The following is a 17,588-nucleotide window of genomic DNA, read 5'->3' on the forward strand; positions in this document are numbered from 1 at the left end:
GAGACAAACTAAAACTAATATTTTATAATTTAATATAATCCAACAATTCGAATTCGTGTTAAAATTAGTACAATTTGGTTTGTCCACATCAGTATTCCAGCATCCTAAGTAAGCTTTAATTTGACCGAATATAAAATTCGTGTTAAAATTACTACAATTAATAAGTTGTGTATTTTTTTACACTTTTCAAATTTTATATTAAAAATCAGAATTGATCTAAACTTTGTATATTTATATACCAATAACCTTTTTTTTATATTGGTATAGATTACAAAATCAATTCTTTACTTATCAAATACACAACTAAGTTTTTAAAAAAATAATTTACAGTGGGTTTTAAAGTATTAAAAAGTTGCAATGCCATATTAGTATTTCAAAATCAATAAATTTATATTTCATGATTTAATCACACTTATAAATAGGAGATAAAACATCTGGCGCCATTTCTTGCTAGCTCAACAAAGTATGCTGAGAAGAAGCACTCAGTTTTTCCATCACTGCAATCTCCAAACATTCATATCTATCGCAATAAACAGAAATTTCTCAATCCACCAATCAACAAAGCTCGATTCTTTCCCCCCTAATTTTCCTAACTCAAACATCGCAGCACCCACTTTCAAACTAATTCATGCATCATCGCAAGAATATGATTTTATGCTAAACGAGTGCGTGAACCGGAAGCATGTGAGAGGAGGCCAAACGGTGCAAGCCCACATGATTAAAACCCGTTACCTTCGCCATGTGTACCTTGGCGGGAGGCTGATCGTGTTGTACTTGAAATGTGGGTGTCTGGATGATGCGCGAATGATGTTCGATGAAATGCCCCATCGAAATGTAGTGTCGTGGACGGCGATGATTTCTGGGTATACCAAGAGTGGGTTTTACTACGAAGCTCTCCGTCACTTTGTGGAGATGCTGAGATCAGGTATTCTTTTAGTTGCACAAGTAATATGTTGCATATATTGAATCAAAATGTTGTAATGATATTTCTCTATCTGCTTAAGTTTGTTTTAAGATGAGGTAGTTAGTTGTTCAACATAATCACTTTGGCGTTTTATTTTATTTTTACCTTATAGTTGGGCCGTAAACGAGTCTGCGTCGAGTCGAGCCATCGGCGATGGCTCGACCTCGACTCGTTTAAATATTCAGGTGTTCGAACTTCGAGCTTGACTCAAGCTTCTATCTTGTTGATTGAACTTGGCTCGCCACCTAATTACCGAGCTCGGCTCATGTCATACTTGGCAGTATCGTATTCAAGCTTGAGGTCGAACTCGACTCATCTAATATTCATAGAAATGGTGTTCGAGCTCAAGCGCATGAAATGTGCTCTTTACTATCGGATCGAGCTCTAAACAAGCTATATTCGAGCAGAGCTTCGAATAACCTGCTAATAGCTTTGTTAATTTACAACCCTACCTTATAGCTATGAAAGATGATATGCTGTGATAGTTTTCAGGTACCAATCCCAACGAGTTCACTTTTGCTACGGTGCTTACTTCTTGCACGAGTGCTTCCCAGTTGGAATGTGGAAGACAGATCCACTCACTTATAGTCAAGAGCTCTTTTATATCCCACGTTTATGTTGGTAGCTCACTTCTTGACCTGTATGCCAAATCTGGAAGAATCCACGAAGCCCGTCTTGTATTTGAAGGTTTACCGGCGAGAGATGTGGTTTCGTGCACGGCTATCGTTTCGGGCTATGCTCAACTAGGATTTGATAAAGAGGCTCTTGATCTTTTCTGTGGGTTGCAAAGAGAAGGTATGGCTTTTAACCATGTTACCTATGCCTGTGTTTTGACTGCCCTTTCGGGGCTTGCTGCGTTTGAGTATGGAAGACAAGTGCACGGCCATGTTCTCCGATCTCACCTATCCTTCTACATTGTCCTTGAGAATTCTTTGATTGATATGTACGCGAAATGTGGACACCTCGTTTACGCTAGGAGGATCTTTGATGAAATGCGCGAAAGAAGTGTTATCTCTTGGAACGCAATGCTAGGAGGCTATGGTAAACATGGAGATGGGGAAGCTGTAGTTGAGTTGTACAATAAGATGAGGGAAGAGAATAAAGTCAATGCCGACAGCACAACTCTTTTAATAGTACTATCCGGTTGCAGTCACGGCGGAATGGAACAGATAGGCCTCGAATTCTTTGATGAGGCGGCCTCAACGAGTGGTGTTGATCTAGGCATTGAGCATTATGGCTGTGTTGTTGACTTACTCGGGCGCGCTGGCCAGTTAGAGAGGGCGTTGCAGTTCGTAAAAGAGATGCCTCTCGAGCCCAATGCTGCTATCTGGGGTTCGCTTCTGGGGGCGTGCAGGGCTCACCAGAACTTCCGAGTTGGGAAAGTTGCTGCGGATCATCTTCTTGAGATAGAGCCCGAAAACGCAGGAAACTATGTGATGCTTTGTAATCTATATGCATCTGATGGGAGGTGGCACGAGGTGAGGAAAGTGAGGCAGTTGATGAAAGAGAAGGCGGTGGTGAAGGAGCCGGGGAAGAGCTGGATGGCGTTGGGCCAGACCCTTCACACCTTCTATGCAGGTGACCGGTCCCATCCGGGCAACGAGGAGGTGCTGTGTAAAGTAGGGGAGATGTCGGATCGGATAAAGGCAGCCGGATACGCTCCTGATCTGAGTTGCGTTCTTCATGACGTGGACGACGAGCAGAAAGAGAGCGCGTTGCTCGGGCATAGTGAGAAACTAGCTCTAGCTTTTGGAATGATGAATGTTTGTGAACCGAAGCCTATACGCGTAATGAAGAATCTGAGGATCTGTGTGGATTGCCATAGCTTTGCAAAGTTTGTGTCCCTAGTTTACAGCAGGGAGCTGTTTATTAGAGATACAAGTAGGTTTCACCATATTGTAAATGGAATGTGTTCTTGTAGAGATTACTGGTAAAAAATCCTTCAAAATTCTTTTGTTTTCTTTACGCAAACCACTTTTACAAGGGAACACCAATCATGTCGCTAGCTCTCGTTGCTTTTGTGATGAAAACTTTATGGTAATTTTTGGAGAGAATGTGCAGATTAAATAGTTTCACCGAAACTTAAATCTCATACTATAAACTTCATGTAATAGATTTGAATTCTAAAAATAAATAAATATCTAGTTGGCTCTAAACTTTGAATTTATGTAATGGCACCCTAAAATTGAGCCCAAATACAATTATAATGACATGTATACATCTTACTCGAAGTAGCATGTAATTATAATTTTTTTTTCCACAGATATACTGACGTAGAGAGAGTTTCAAAAGTGCACTCATTAATGCTTTACGCAATTGGAGTAATTGTCGTTAATGCTTGTATCTTACTCGAAGTAGCATGCACTTACAAATTTTGCTGCTCATAGATATACATAGATTAATTTAAGTCCTAATTTCAAAGAAGGTTAAATAGGGATACAGCTCATATCACATACAAAAATTTAAATACTCTAAATAATAGTTGAGTTTGTCTAACTAACACATGACCAAATTAAGATAAATTAAAACAGTAAATAAAAGCATGTAAATCTAGGGTTCAATTAAGCTACTAATCAAAGCATTTAAATCCTACTCCCTTCGTCCAGCTTTTAGTATCCATATTTCTTTTTTTGGCCGTTCCCATTTTAATATTCATTTCTATTTTTAGTAAAAGTAGACGTGAATCTTGCCTCACTTTAATTATTTTAACACTCACATAAAAGGTGAGACCGTTATTCAACTCACAACAAATTCAATCACTTTATTAAAACTCATGTCACACTCAAATGAATATTAAAGTTGGGACGGAAGTAGTATAATTTAATAAAGGGAACCATAAGCAATAAAAAATAAGCAATGAAAGAGAGCGATATTGAATAGCAATATGCAAATAATTCTTAATAAAAGTAGAATAGAAATTGAAGCAATAAACCTAATTAATAAAACTTACAGAAGAAATTAACTAATGACAATTTGAAAAATCCAAAGCATAAAGAAAAATAAGAATTCGAGAGAGAGAGAGTAAGTAATGGGGTTTGCATGAAACTTATTACTCCCTCCGTCCCACTATATTTGAGACTCTTTCCTTTTTTGGTAAAGATTTTACCCTTTAAACACATTTTCACTTTTTCACCTACAAACAAAATATATTTTTCTTAATTTCCGTGTAAAAAAAAAAGGTCTCACATGGGACGGAGGGAGTACAATTAATTAATGAAATTTATTACGCATTTAATAAGTTTGCATGATTAAGTAAAGTCGGTCGGCTGAGATTAATTTGGGTTCAAATTATTTGTTTTAACGATTAGAGGGTGTTTGGCTAAGCTTATTTTAAAGAACTTATAAGTTCTTTGAGCTTATAAGACTACCCACAGTCGTGACACTCATCCAACCCAACCTTACTCCACTTTTTAATAAAGGGAAAAGGAGCAGATGCACCCTTGGTAGCCTCTATAGCATATAGCTCCTCTTACTCACTGTGTGTGCAAATAGGCCCCCAAAGTCCGAAAAATAGATAAATTAAACCTTTTTGACTAACAGCTGTTAGTCAAACGTTAGTCAATTTTTTTAACCCCCATTTCTTTCTTCTTTCAATTTCTACCCCCAATTTCTATCCCCAATTCTAATTAAGCCCTCGCCGACATCTCCATCGGCGCCGCCGGTAGCCTCTTTTTCAATCCAGCGCCGCCATCACCGCCGCCACCACCGAGGTGCAAAAGCATGCCGCCAACCCCAGCGACACCACCCCGAGGTTTTCCTCATTTCAATTACGATTCTCTGCAATCTCTTTTCTCCCAAAATAACGACGATTAGATTTGTGTGAATTTTGACGCAATTGCTTGCAGCTGGTTGCTGAAAGCCACTGCCATGCACGACGGCGACCCCCGCCACGGCGGCGATGGAACGCTTGCGCTCGACTTGAAGAATCTAAAGGTGATATCACCGCTCGATAAGGGAGCTAAAGGCGTCGTGTTCCTCGTTCAGACGAAGAGTGGAGAATTGCTCGCACTCAAAGCAATCCTACGATCTTCCGTCGAATAAGAGGATTTCAAGCGCCGGAGACGGCGACGAGTACTAGAGAATCTGCTTCGAACGAGAAATGTTGGCGTCGTTTCACCATCCTCTACTGCCGAGACTCCACGGAGTTTTGGTTACTGATAAGATCGTCGGATATGCGATCGATTACTGCTCCGGCCGCAATATGCATTGCTTGAGGAAAAAACAGACTGAGAAAATGTTCTCCGATGCTCCAAGACAATCATCTCCTCGTGGGCAATGCGAGATGCGAGGAAACGTCTACCCACCTCAGTGGTGGCGGTGGCGGATTGAGGAAGAGGCTACCGGCGGCGCTGATGGAGATGTCGGCGAGGGCTTAATTGGAATTAGAGATAGAAATTGGGGGTAGAAATTGAAAGAAGAAAGAAATTGGGGGTTAAAATTTTTTTTTGACTAACAGCTGTTAGTCAAAGGAGTTTAATTGATCGATTTTTCGGACTTTGAGAGCCTATTTGCACACACAGTGAGTAAGGAGAGCTATATGCTATAGGGGCTACCACTACAAGGGTGCATCTGCACCTTTTCCATTTTAGCATATAGGGGCTACCACTACAAGGGTGCATCTGCACCTTTTCCATTTAATAAAATATTCATTTACTCCCTCCGTCCCACTGTAAGTGAGACTCTTTCTATTTTGGGTGTCCCATTATAAGTTAGACTATTTCCTTTTTTGGTAAAAGTTTTACTCTTTAAACACTTTTTCACTTTTTCACCTACACACAAAATACACTTTTCTTAATTTTCGTGCTCAAAAAAAAGGTCTCACTTACAGTGGGACGGAGGGAGTATCTCTCACCCACCTATTTTATTCTCAATGGTGACACCAACCCAACCTACATATTTTTTCTTTTCACTTTATTTTTAAATGATCTAATATCTAAAATTAAATAATTATTTATTATATTTAATAAAATAAAATAAATATTTTTTTAAATGTAATCATATAATAATTAAACATTGTCATATATTGTAATTGATATTGAACTCAATCACAAATGAAAAATTTTAATATAATTTTAATAAAAAAAATTCATTATAAAATTTTATCTACCAAATATTTAATAGACCTATTGTAATTTGACATGTGACATCAAAAGGTAAAGAGTGAGAATGGGTGACGTGGGGCGGTAGAACACACGGGTCACACCAATACATGACTTTCCATTTGTTTATTTTTTTCAATCTATTTTGTCCTATTATCGTGACCTTCCTCCAAAGTCACCGTTGGGGGTGGTCTAAGATGTTTTAAGGGGTTTTAAGATATAGTTTCTTAAGATCTTATAAGATATCAAATTGTTTGGATAATTGAACTCATAAGCTAAAAAGAGAACTTTTAGATATAGAGAGAAAAAAAAAAGATTAGAGAGATAAAATCGAAAAGAAATGAAGTCAGAATGATATATAATGAAAATAAAAAATCATATAGTTGAGTTATTTTTGTAAAATGAGTGTTGCTTATAAGAAAATGAGAAAATAAGTTAGCATAGAGGAACTAATTTTTTGGGGAGCTTATAAGATCTTAGAGCCTTTTCTTATAAGTAAAATTCAATAAAAATACGCACGAGGGGTGCAGCCCAAAGCGGAATACAGAGAACAACAAACGGCGATTTTATAGCTTATAAGCTCTTTAGAAGCTTATTTTGCCAAACACTTTGAAGGAACTTAATAAGTTCCTAAATAATTTTTAAGTTGTTTTAAAGAGCTTATAAGTTCAACCAAATACCACAGTAACAAGTAAGATTATGCCAAGTAAATATATAATTTGAGTATTTTCAGCTGCATATTTGTCAACTTAAGTTGTTTTGTGCACATTTAGCCTTCCTTGCCACCTGAGCATTCAACTAGAGACTTAATTTAGTTTAGAATCTTAAATACCTTTCAATTTTGTTGTGTTTTATTATGTTGTCAAGCTACTAATATTGTACTTGGGAGGTTTGCAAAAGTAATTATCAAATATACTCAATTTTTATTTTTGCTATACCCTAGTCATTCAATTCTTTTAATGTGTCTGTCTGTGAAAAGTTGAAATAAGCATATAATGATCGATGAAAGGAACAATTGTTGGTACAATGATTCTTCAAATAATTGAATTTAGTAGTTTAAATTGTACGATATAGATTCTTTTTTATTGTTTCATGTCTTGGTACATTATAGGGCTGTAAACGAGCCAAGCTACTTGTGAGCTATTCGACGTTCGATTCGATTAAAGTTCGATCGGTAATTTAATGAGCAACTAGTTTAGCTAAATGATTCGATAAAAGCTCGATCGTTAAATGATTTATCTTAAAAACATAAGATTATTAATTGAATGTCGTAACTATAATTAGTAATATTTGGATTAAGTATCTAATTAACATCATTTATTTATAAGAAAATAGTAAATGTATTACATTGTTGTGAATAAAATATCTTATTGTATATTTGAAAAATAACTTATGTATTAGTAAAATAACTAAAATTTTAAATTTAAATAACTCGATTAGGCTTGGTATTATATTCGACTCGATTAAAGCTTGATCGATAATTAAGCAAACAGCTCGTTTAGCTAAACAAGCCAAGTTTTAGCAAAACACTATTCGGCTCGATTACATCCCTAGGTACATACGATATTTTCCCAACGTGTGTGCCAATATTGTTTTAAAAATGTAATAGATATAGGGTGTGGTTGTTTTTTATCCCTCTAAATGGATTAATAATATAATGATGTATAAACTTATTACTTAAAGTGGGGACCACATTTGTTATATCTTATTTGGTTGAAGGATAATATATTTATCCACTTCTTATAAGGTGGTATAAACTTGTATGAACTTTGTTAGGTATAAAATTATCCATTTTTTAAGGGATAAGGGGCTGCCCGAAAAATTATACAATCTGCCCGAATTTTTTTATACATCAAGATAAACGAAGTATAAGGTGATAAATGTAGCTTATCCATCCCTTATACCTCAAAGCAAACCCACCCATAGAGGGTAGATGATTTTAGAAATGAGTATATTTGATAGATAACTTAGAAAGTTTTATATATTACCACTATTGTACTTTATTATCTGATACTACGAAATTGGCAGTTTTCCATCCGCGTCTTGTTCCTACAAATGATCTCAGATTTTGAACTATTTGATGTATATATGAGCTATGGAGACTGAGACTAGGTGTATTAGTGAAATGAATTGCGACATTTTTGGTCTCATTTAATTAATTCCTTCTTACATTATGAGATGCCATATTTCTATCATCTCTCGTAGGTACATTTAATGATAATTGATCCGTTGATATATGTTGTAGCCCCGCCCATGCATGTTACGTAGGGTCACCCTCTACACTCGCATTGTGTAGGGGCCGTTGCTTCAATTATCGCATCACATCTCTATATATCATACTTTTTTCTTTTTTCTTTCCAAATACGGTCCACTAAAGTTTGATTTATACAACTCTATTCAAGGTTTTTATTACTCCTTCCATTCCATGAAGCTCACCAAGTTCTTTTCGGCACGAATTTTAAAAATTTGATATTTTATGTGTTAAGTGTGGTAGGTGTAAAAATAAAAAAGTAAATAAATGATACTCCCTCAATCCCAATATTGTTGGCCACATTTCCTTTTTGGTTTGTCCCACTATTGTTGGCCACTTTTTAAAAATGACAAAGTTTATTTTAATAAAGTCAACAATTACTCACTAATTAAGTCAACAATTGTTGGCCACTCTCTAAAAATGTCAAAATTACTCACTAATTTTGGTGGATCACACTCAATTAAAACATAACATTCAATTTCTTAATCTCCGTGCTGAAAAGAATGTGGCCAACAATAGCGGGAGAGAGGGAGTAATTTTTTTCCCATATAAGGAAACTGGTCAAATTTCGTGGGACAAATCAAAAAAGAAACTTAATCATGCTTCGTGGGACGGAGGAAGTATATGAAGATCTTTACTATATAAATATTTTTGAAGGGATCTATATTATTTTTCTTAATAATTGATTCTCCTATCTTTTTTTATTTTTGGATGAGATTTTAGATTAGGAGGACGTTTGTTTTTCAAAATTAATACTCCCTCCGTCCACGAAAAAACTTCTTAAGAGAGAGTGGTATAAGTTTTAAGAAAAAAGTTGTAAAGTGTGAGAAAAGGTTATTGAGTGTATTGAGAGTGATGAAAAGATGTTATAATTAGTATTGAGAGTTGTGAAAAGTGAAAATTAAGTGGTGGCGTATAGTCTAAAAATAGTTAGGAAGTTCTTTTATGTACGTCCAAAAAAAAAAATAGAAAGTTCTTTTATGGACGGAGGGAGTAATATATATATAACTAAGTATTTTATTTTATTTTATTTTTGTTATTAAAATTATTTAAATCCTAGTTTTTAAATAAAATAAAGATCAAATATTAAAATTAATAGAAACTTCAATTCATAAAATTTTAACCCATCTTAATAAATAATGAGTTAATTTTATTTTATTTTTTCATAAAAACCTTTCAAGGAAAAAAGGGCATTACATATCTTAATAGTGTTTGGTCATGAATTTATCACAAATCGCATCCCAATTTGTTAAAGAGTTAGGTTGCAATAACATAAACTAAGACTTAGCTCAAGCTTTTAAGGTGAAGAAAAAAACTTCATCTTCAGTTCATCTTCCGTCAAGCCTTTCAAGGGAAATGACTGGAGCACTATGCAAAACTCCCTTATGAAATTTAAAGAATCTTCATTCAAAAAGATGACATCAGCTTAAATTGGATGCTCTTCAACTAGGGATGGCAACAGGCCGGATCTGGACCGGGTCTGGCCAATACCAGATCCAGATCCTTTTTCATATACCAGATCCAGATCCGGATCCAGATCCACGGATCTGAAAATTTTGGATCCAGATCCAGATCCGTCAGATCCACGGATCCGCGGGTCCAGATCCATGGATCTAGTGTTTTCAAATTAAATTCAAAAATAAATTCACAAAATTGTTGTGAACTCATACAATTACAGATTGGACAATGAAAATACGTTTGATACATTTGAAAAAATCTCGAAGAAAACTGACATCCACTTAAACAGAGGCAACTTGTGTAATTGACAAGCGTATTTAACCTTTCATAAAATGGTCTCTACAAATCCCAAATCTTAACCTACAAACATAATAAACAAACGTAATAAACATTGCAGATGTTTAAACATTTAAACATTTAACCTACAAACATTTAAATATTGCAGATGTTTAAACATTTAAACAAACGTATTTTAAATATTTAACCTTTCATAAAACAATAAAATGGTCTCTAAAAATCCCAAATCTCGCCATTTGTGTTGTTACAGAAACCCAAAAAATAAAATGCAGAGAAATCAGAGAATCCTATGGTACAAAAACATTGCAGATGAATCCTAAAAGCCGGAAGAAAATAGAAAAACATATATTTAACCTTTGATTCAGAGAATCCTGTGGTAGACATTGACATGGCTGAACGACGGCGGCGGTGAGTCTGCCGGCGACCGGACGGTGGTGTAGGGATGGTAGCCAAGTCGTAGGCGACCGGAGATGGAGATGGGCAGTACGCAGAGTCGCACGAACTGGAGAGGGAGACCGTGTGTTGCAGCTGCTACTGTCACTGCCTTCGTCGGCGGTGGGCGGGCGACTGGAGAGGGAGACCGGAGTGAGGCGGCGGGCTGGAGAGGGAGACCGGAGATGGGCAGCGCAGAGTCGCACGAACTGGAGAGGGACCGCGTGCTGCAGCTGCTGCTGTCCCCGCCTTCGCTGGTGGCGGGCGGGTGACTGGGGAGGGAGATCGAAGTGAGGCGGCGGGCGGCGGGCTGGAAAGGCCGAGAGGAAGATGGTAGTGGTTGAGGAGTGAGGAGGCGGCGGGAGAGGAGGAACCGAGAGATGTTAGGGGAATTTAGAATTGGAAATTGGAAACTAGGGTTTAAAAGTTAATCTAATTTTTCTATTATTTTTAATTTTTATAATAAATATAAAATTAAATAATATATTTTAAATACAATCGGGTCCACGGGTTGAATCTGGGTCGGATCCGGATCTCAAATTTCCAGATCCGTTTTAGAAAATGAGATCCAGATCCGTGGATCCAAAAAATTGAGATCCAGATCCGTAAAATCGGATCTGGATCCACGGATCTGGACCAGGTCCAGGATCCACTGCCATCCCTATCTTCAATTCATACTCACGTGCTGTCGAGCTCAGAACAGTTGCAGAATCTATTGTCCCGGTCATGGGATGGAAGAAGTCCCCAATTGCCATCTGATTCATTGCCATAACTCTCTTTTGAAGCGATTCTGCTTCTCCAAGTAGCAATCTAACTTGAAAAACTCCAATTTTACTCCCCCAACGTTTCGTGGTGGTAAAAACGCCCTCAAGTCTTAAATAATGAGTTCCCTAAAAAAAGGAGTCTTAAATAGTGAGTTAATTTATAATATTAATTTTATCCATGTAAATTAATTTTTTTAAAAATAAACGCTCGTTATAAATTTTGGATTAGTTTGTCATTAAAATTGATCTGAAACGGTATATACGATTATAATGGAGAACATATACCCGATATACGTATGCAAATCAAGTACTCTGTAATGCCCCGACTTTTTATTAAGGATTATAGACTTTTAATTATTGATTTAAGGATTTCTTATGGTAATTAGGGTTCAGCATCCATTAATAAAATACGGACTTATGTGAATTTGATGATTTACATACGTGATGATTTATTTTTATTTTTATTTCAACGGATGATGCACTCAAAATATTTTTTTGAGTCCATTAAGAGAATGATGGAGCTCAAAGATTTATTTTGAGTTTTCAAATCGAAAAAAAAATTTATGTATTCATTTATTTTTACCGAGAAATTTAGGAATGATGAGTTATAAAAATTTTCCATCAATATTTTTCTCAAATTATTTTCCTATGATGTATTTATAAATTGAGAGAGTGCACTAATGTTAGTGCTATTTATTTTAATTTTGATCACAAGAGTTTTATGCTCTAGCATTTTATTAATTGATGATTAGTCTTCCATATTTTTTTTTACACATGGGTTATTCCTACACCACATTTTTATATTTACTTAATGTAACACCCCATTATCCTCCACTAATATTTTCTGTTCCCTACCACTAATCTTTTTCCCTACCACCACTAATATTTTCTTTTCCCTACCACTAACTTATTTTTATCTAATAGACATGAGTGGAAGTGTGATGAGTGAAGATAGGATTAGTGTGCTAAGGTGGTAGGGAACCAAGCTTTAATCATGAATAATGCTTTGTCCTTAATCATTCTTCCATTGCAAGACAACGCTCATCACTTCACTCCCTCACACTTCAACTCTCGGTCACCTCCAAAAATCCCTCTCTTCCAATTTTGCTCCAAAAGATCGCCATAGATTAATCACCAAAGCTTCCAAGTTCACTTCAAGATCAAATCCTCCACCAAATCAACATAAACACCTTTCAATTCTTGAAGATTTCAAGAGGACCGTGGGGTTTGGTTTGAAGAGTGAGAAAGGAAAACTTTGATCTTTGTTTAATCTTGGGTAAGTGATTCTTATTTTCATAGATCTAGATTGTATGATGTTATATGTGAGTATATAATCTTGAGCATTTAAAGAATTTGAGATGAGATTTTGGTGAATTTCGTAGGCCTACTGACCTACTGTGATCGACGGTTTGTCGATGTCTAATAACTTTGAAAATTTTATAGCAAGTCCCTACATGAGTCTTGAGTACCCTGGTAAGTGAAAAATCCAAACTGCACATTACTACCGAGAATTTCAGAGAACAGGGGAAAGAGTCATTCATTTCAGTAGCTTCCTTTGTGATATAGCTTTCCAAAGTTTTATAGTATTAACTTTATTGTGTTATATAGATATCCACCAAAGTTGAGTCCAGTTTGACAACGTTTACTATTTTTCAAAAATCCAAGTTTTCGATTGCTCAAAACTGCCGAATATGGTAGATCGTGGTAAAAACGTCATATCTCTCAAACCACTTGGAGTTTTCAACTCTACTTTTTTTTATAAGAAACTAGACTTGAAGATCTTTCTTTCGGTATGAGTATCGAGTCCAGGAGATGTCGGGGTCAGAACAGATTAAATTTTGAAGTTGAATCAGTGTAAAAACAGAGCATGTTTTAATGATGTTTGATTGTGATTCTTATGTGCTTTATGTGATTGTGGCCTATGTGTTTGAATGAGATTAGACGAGCCTTATATGAGAGATAAATCCAGACTTAGAACCATGATTTTCTTGAAACCTATCCTTGAACTTAAGGATTTGAGATGAGTGGAGAGTTTATATAGAGTTGAGTAAGGAGATAGAATATGAGATAGAGTATGAGTTAAGGTTTTATGAGTATGGATTTTAAAAGGATTAGAAAGGATTTTGAATTTTCAAAGAGTTTAGTTTGCGCGTTTGTATGAGGTCTCTCATATGAGATGAGTTAGGTGTTGGATGTGAACATATATGACTATGTGATGAATAATTGAGCTCATATATGCGATATGAGATGAGACGAACCATCCCCTAAGATTTTATGGGAGGACCGAAAATGATGATAAAAAGGGGAAGCCGATTGTTGATTTTTTCTTAAGACGTATGATCATGTAATTGTATTCTTGTGTACTATGTGAGCTCAAATTGAAATTTTGAGAACTTTTTTTACAAAGAAACCTCGAGTTTAGTTTTTTTTTTTTTTCAAGAATGCTATTATTGAGATTAATTGTTTATGTGATTTATTTTTCAAGGATTGGGTTGAGAATGTTTTATATTAAACTCTTAGCTTTCTAAATGATATTAAGTTTAAGGATATTGAATTCTATTATTTCGTTTGTTATGTGGTTAGTCGATGTTATGTTGGTTTTTGATTGTTTTAATCGAAACGACTTATGGATGCTAGAACCCTAAAATACTAAAAGATACCCTAGACACGTAGAATTAGACTTTGTCTTGTGACAATTTTCTTCACGAACTTACCGACTCTTCATCAATAAGGGTCCGGGCGACAGGAAATGAAGCTGAAGAAGAAGCGACTCCACGCTAGCTTAAGAACGTTTGAGGTGGGCATTACTTTTACTATACGTATATAGAGATCCCCTGCGTGTCGTAGGCCTCTTATACGAATATATGCATGAGATGATTTTAACTGTTAATTTCAGTTTATTATTATGCCCAAATGATAAATGACTCTTATGAAATGAAAATGAAGATGTTTATGAAATGAAAAGTTTATGAAATGATTGACTGCCAAAAATGTTTATGTTTTTATATGTATCCTATCTGTGTTGGTTCGCCAACTTTAAAGGAAATCCAATTGGGATCCTATGCTAGACAAAGGTCGCTAGCTAGGGTTAACGTGTACACTTATGGAGACCGCGAGTCGCTTGCGACCGGTCTTGGCGTCCGTGGTAAGGAGGCCTCCTTCCCGGCGCGTGACAGAAAGGAACAGATATGGAACATATGAAGGAAAATGATCGGCCGATTGACTTTATGAAAATGAACGAAATGTTTTAAGTAAGCGCAGGCCATTCAAGAAAACCCCTGTGTGTTACTGTTATGGCAGTTCAATTTATATATGTATGCATGTTGTATTTTCGGCTATGCCCACTGAGTATTTTTATACTCAGCCCTGCATGTATTTCTAAATGTGCAGGTTGAGCAGCTGATGGAATGGAATGGCGTTGAGCGGGTGTTCCTTTGACATTTCAAGAAATGTAACCTTGAGTATACATCTTCATATGTATATCTCACACGTTTTCCGCTGCAAAACACTTTGATTAAGATAGCTCTATGTTATGAAGATGTGACACGTGTTATTGGGTAACCCACCTTAATCAGTTCTCCTTTATGTGTATGTTTTATAAGTATCCAAATAATCATATATGATCATAGCATTTTATTTATGAGTGACATTTTCATATACTTTAATGTTAAGTAATTGTCCATTTCCATTTCTTTTTGTTCACCCCAAGTCATAACCCCGGTTAACCCGTCATTGGGATAGTGGGTTGTGACAGAGTGGTATCAGAGCAGTTCGTTTGCTCTGGCCCTAGAAACCTTATTCTAAAAAGCCAAGTCTAGTTTGATTCACTAGACATACGTGGGTTAATACGACACCGCTCAACACTCCATTGCATCGTGCTCAATCAAGGAAAAAGGTAACTGCAGTTACAATGTTTTAAAGATGTTATTGTTCAAAACTGTTTCATGAAGATGTTTATGTAAAGAGCATGCTATGATGAAATGTTGAATGTTTTGCCTTTCATTGAAATGTTGAATGTTTTGCCTTTCATGGCATATCATTGCAGTTATGATGATATAATAAGAAGGATGATAGAGAATTGACACATGCTTTCCCCAGAAAACATAGATTGCTATAAGTTGCATGATCACGATTCTAAAAGAACATAGACTGCTGGATTAGTAGGATATCTGTACAATCTAGATTTTTGAAGTGATGATTTAGAAGAATGATAGAGAACTTAGAGCATTTCAGCTTCCACAAGAAAACAATGGTTCTTTGAATTACAAAGATGAATGAAAAGATATGTACGCGTTGAAGGAAAAGCACGGAATGATGATACAAGATGAATTCAAGGCAAACGTTGCATCAAGGGTTTAAGCATAAGTCTCTACGTTCGAATGTTTACACACGATGGAACAGCGAATCGACTTATGTTACACGATAGATTATAAAAAGGGCGTGATTTGATTGTCTGCGGGTTATATATATTTGTGACATACATGGGAAATGGGATTCGAGTCCACTAGAATAGAAGACCTTAAAATAAGTTTAGTTGTCTTAATGAAACTTATGTTTTGTTATGCATAGTATGTTCATAACCTTGTACATTTAAGAGTTTTACGTCTACTCACGTATAAGAAGACTCACACTTTCCCTTATCTATCAAAGATGGTTACGTCCAGGCATATTCCGATGGTTAGGAAAGCTCCGTGTTTGACCCAGCAGAGACTACCCGGGCATATCGGGATTTTAGTATAGCTTTTGACGACGACATAAGAATTGTTATAGCTCAGTATACACGCCTTTGGACTGTTGCCCATGTCTTTGGGACTACAAGTTATATAAGAAAATATGGTTCGACTGTCTGTATGTAGACCTTGGGGAATAAGAGTCTAGTTCAATAGGACTAGAACCTTAAGTTTGAGCTTTAAGCTGCCACTACGAACTCAAGTTTCGTTATGTATAGTATGTCCACGACTTCTCAAGTTCGGGACAATGTTTCCCGTGTGACTGGGAAGTGATGATGTTGGACCTTACCAGTCCACATGATCCAAATCTCAGTAGACGTCTTTTGGGTTGAAAACCTATATGTTTCAACTTTCGGTTGAAAAGCCAGACGGGTTCTTACTCGAGGTCATTTTGTTCGACCTTGTAGTTAATCATTTCATACCCTCTGGTCATTCTTTTGAATCTCTTGAACAATTTCTACAACACCTTGCTTTGATGTTGTGTTGATTTTGAGCCTTGCAACTCGTGAGTTGTCATAGTAGATTCCCTTTATCGATAAGACTAAGAAGTATTAGTCTACTGACCTAGTATACCACCCAAACTATAGCTTTGTATAGTTGTCTCTCATTGTGTTTAAATTAGTTGAGATTAGTCTTTGTCCTATGAATATTATCGACCACTCATTATGATAGAAATTCAGAATCCAAATTGAGACCGTAATATAGTGTTTGCGTACATGAACGACTTTCTGTGTTGCATTCCAATTGACTGAATTTGCAGATTTTGGTTGAAGGCCAAAAGAAAAGCGATGACTCAAGAAGAGCTGTCAGACTTGTCTTAGAAGATTTTCAGACAGGGGTATATGATAATTATATTTCTAATAGCCGTTATAAGAGGAAATGAAAAGAAGTGTTTAATCCAAAGCAAAACAAGATGGGATATGACCAAGTATGACCATATTTTCTGCAGCATGTCCGTTAGGCCCCACAGTAGGTGGACATAGAAGAAAAGATGATAGACAAGTTTCACTCCGGCCTAAGGTACTCGACAACTATACTGAGTTTATGAACTCTGAATTGTTCAGCCAAGCTCTGGACGCCGAGGTAGTAGGCCCGAGATTTGCCCGACCCAAACTCAACTCAGGAAGCAAATGATCAAGGACGAAGGCAAGACTACTATGATAGTCGATATGGCAAGAGGCCTTGGTAGGAAACATAGTGCCCAAAGGCAAGGACAAGGACATCAAACAAACATAGGACCTGCTAAGGATAATCAGGGCCAGCCTGGGGTACCTCCATGGCCGAAGTTTTCCAAGTCATATTATGATATATGTTTGGATGATAGTAATACATGTTTTAAATATGGTCAGAAGGGCCATTTTGCTAAAGATTTCCAAGCAAGGCCACACGGAGGGATGTGAAGATCGAATCAACCGGGTCAAGCACAACCATTTAGGGTCATTCTAGACCAACAACTACTCTATCCACCACAAACCCCCTTAAGTTAGAACCTATGCCCCGCACAAGAATAAATAAGGAAGCAAACAAGGAAACCTAATAAGTATGGGCACGCTACTCAACACACCTGTTATACTTCTGTTCGATACGGGTGCC

At 36.5% G+C, this 17,588-nt stretch overlaps 1 protein-coding gene and 1 long non-coding RNA gene across 2 annotated transcripts; both read left to right on the forward strand.

Moving 5' to 3' along the window:
- Positions 1 to 404: 404 nt before the first annotated feature.
- Positions 405 to 2,930, forward strand: LOC130990110 (putative pentatricopeptide repeat-containing protein At3g13770, mitochondrial). Its single transcript, XM_057914315.1, has 2 exons — positions 405 to 925; positions 1,457 to 2,930. The coding sequence occupies exons 1-2, from the start codon at positions 466 to 468 to the stop codon at positions 2,896 to 2,898; spliced, it is 1,902 nt and encodes a 633-aa protein (XP_057770298.1). The 5' UTR covers positions 405 to 465; the 3' UTR covers positions 2,899 to 2,930.
- A 9,355-nt stretch (positions 2,931 to 12,285) lies between these two features.
- Positions 12,286 to 14,953, forward strand: LOC130990111 (uncharacterized). Its single transcript, XR_009090831.1, has 3 exons — positions 12,286 to 12,541; positions 13,998 to 14,062; positions 14,656 to 14,953. It is a non-coding gene; the product is annotated as an uncharacterized LOC130990111 (long non-coding RNA).
- Positions 14,954 to 17,588: the final 2,635 nt, after the last annotated feature.

Source organism: Salvia miltiorrhiza, chromosome 6 (genome assembly GCF_028751815.1).
Source record: "Salvia miltiorrhiza cultivar Shanhuang (shh) chromosome 6, IMPLAD_Smil_shh, whole genome shotgun sequence".
Classification (NCBI taxonomy): domain Eukaryota; kingdom Viridiplantae; phylum Streptophyta; class Magnoliopsida; order Lamiales; family Lamiaceae; genus Salvia; species Salvia miltiorrhiza.

Excerpts from the sequence above, each read along its gene's own strand:
- LOC130990110 (XM_057914315.1), top strand. The coding sequence starts at position 466 with ATGCTGAGAAGAAGCACTCAGTTTTTCCATCACTGCAATCTCCAAACA. Across the intron at positions 926-1,456 it reads TGTGGAGATGCTGAGATCAG|GTACCAATCCCAACGAGTTC; the intron begins GTATTCTTTTAG and ends GATAGTTTTCAG.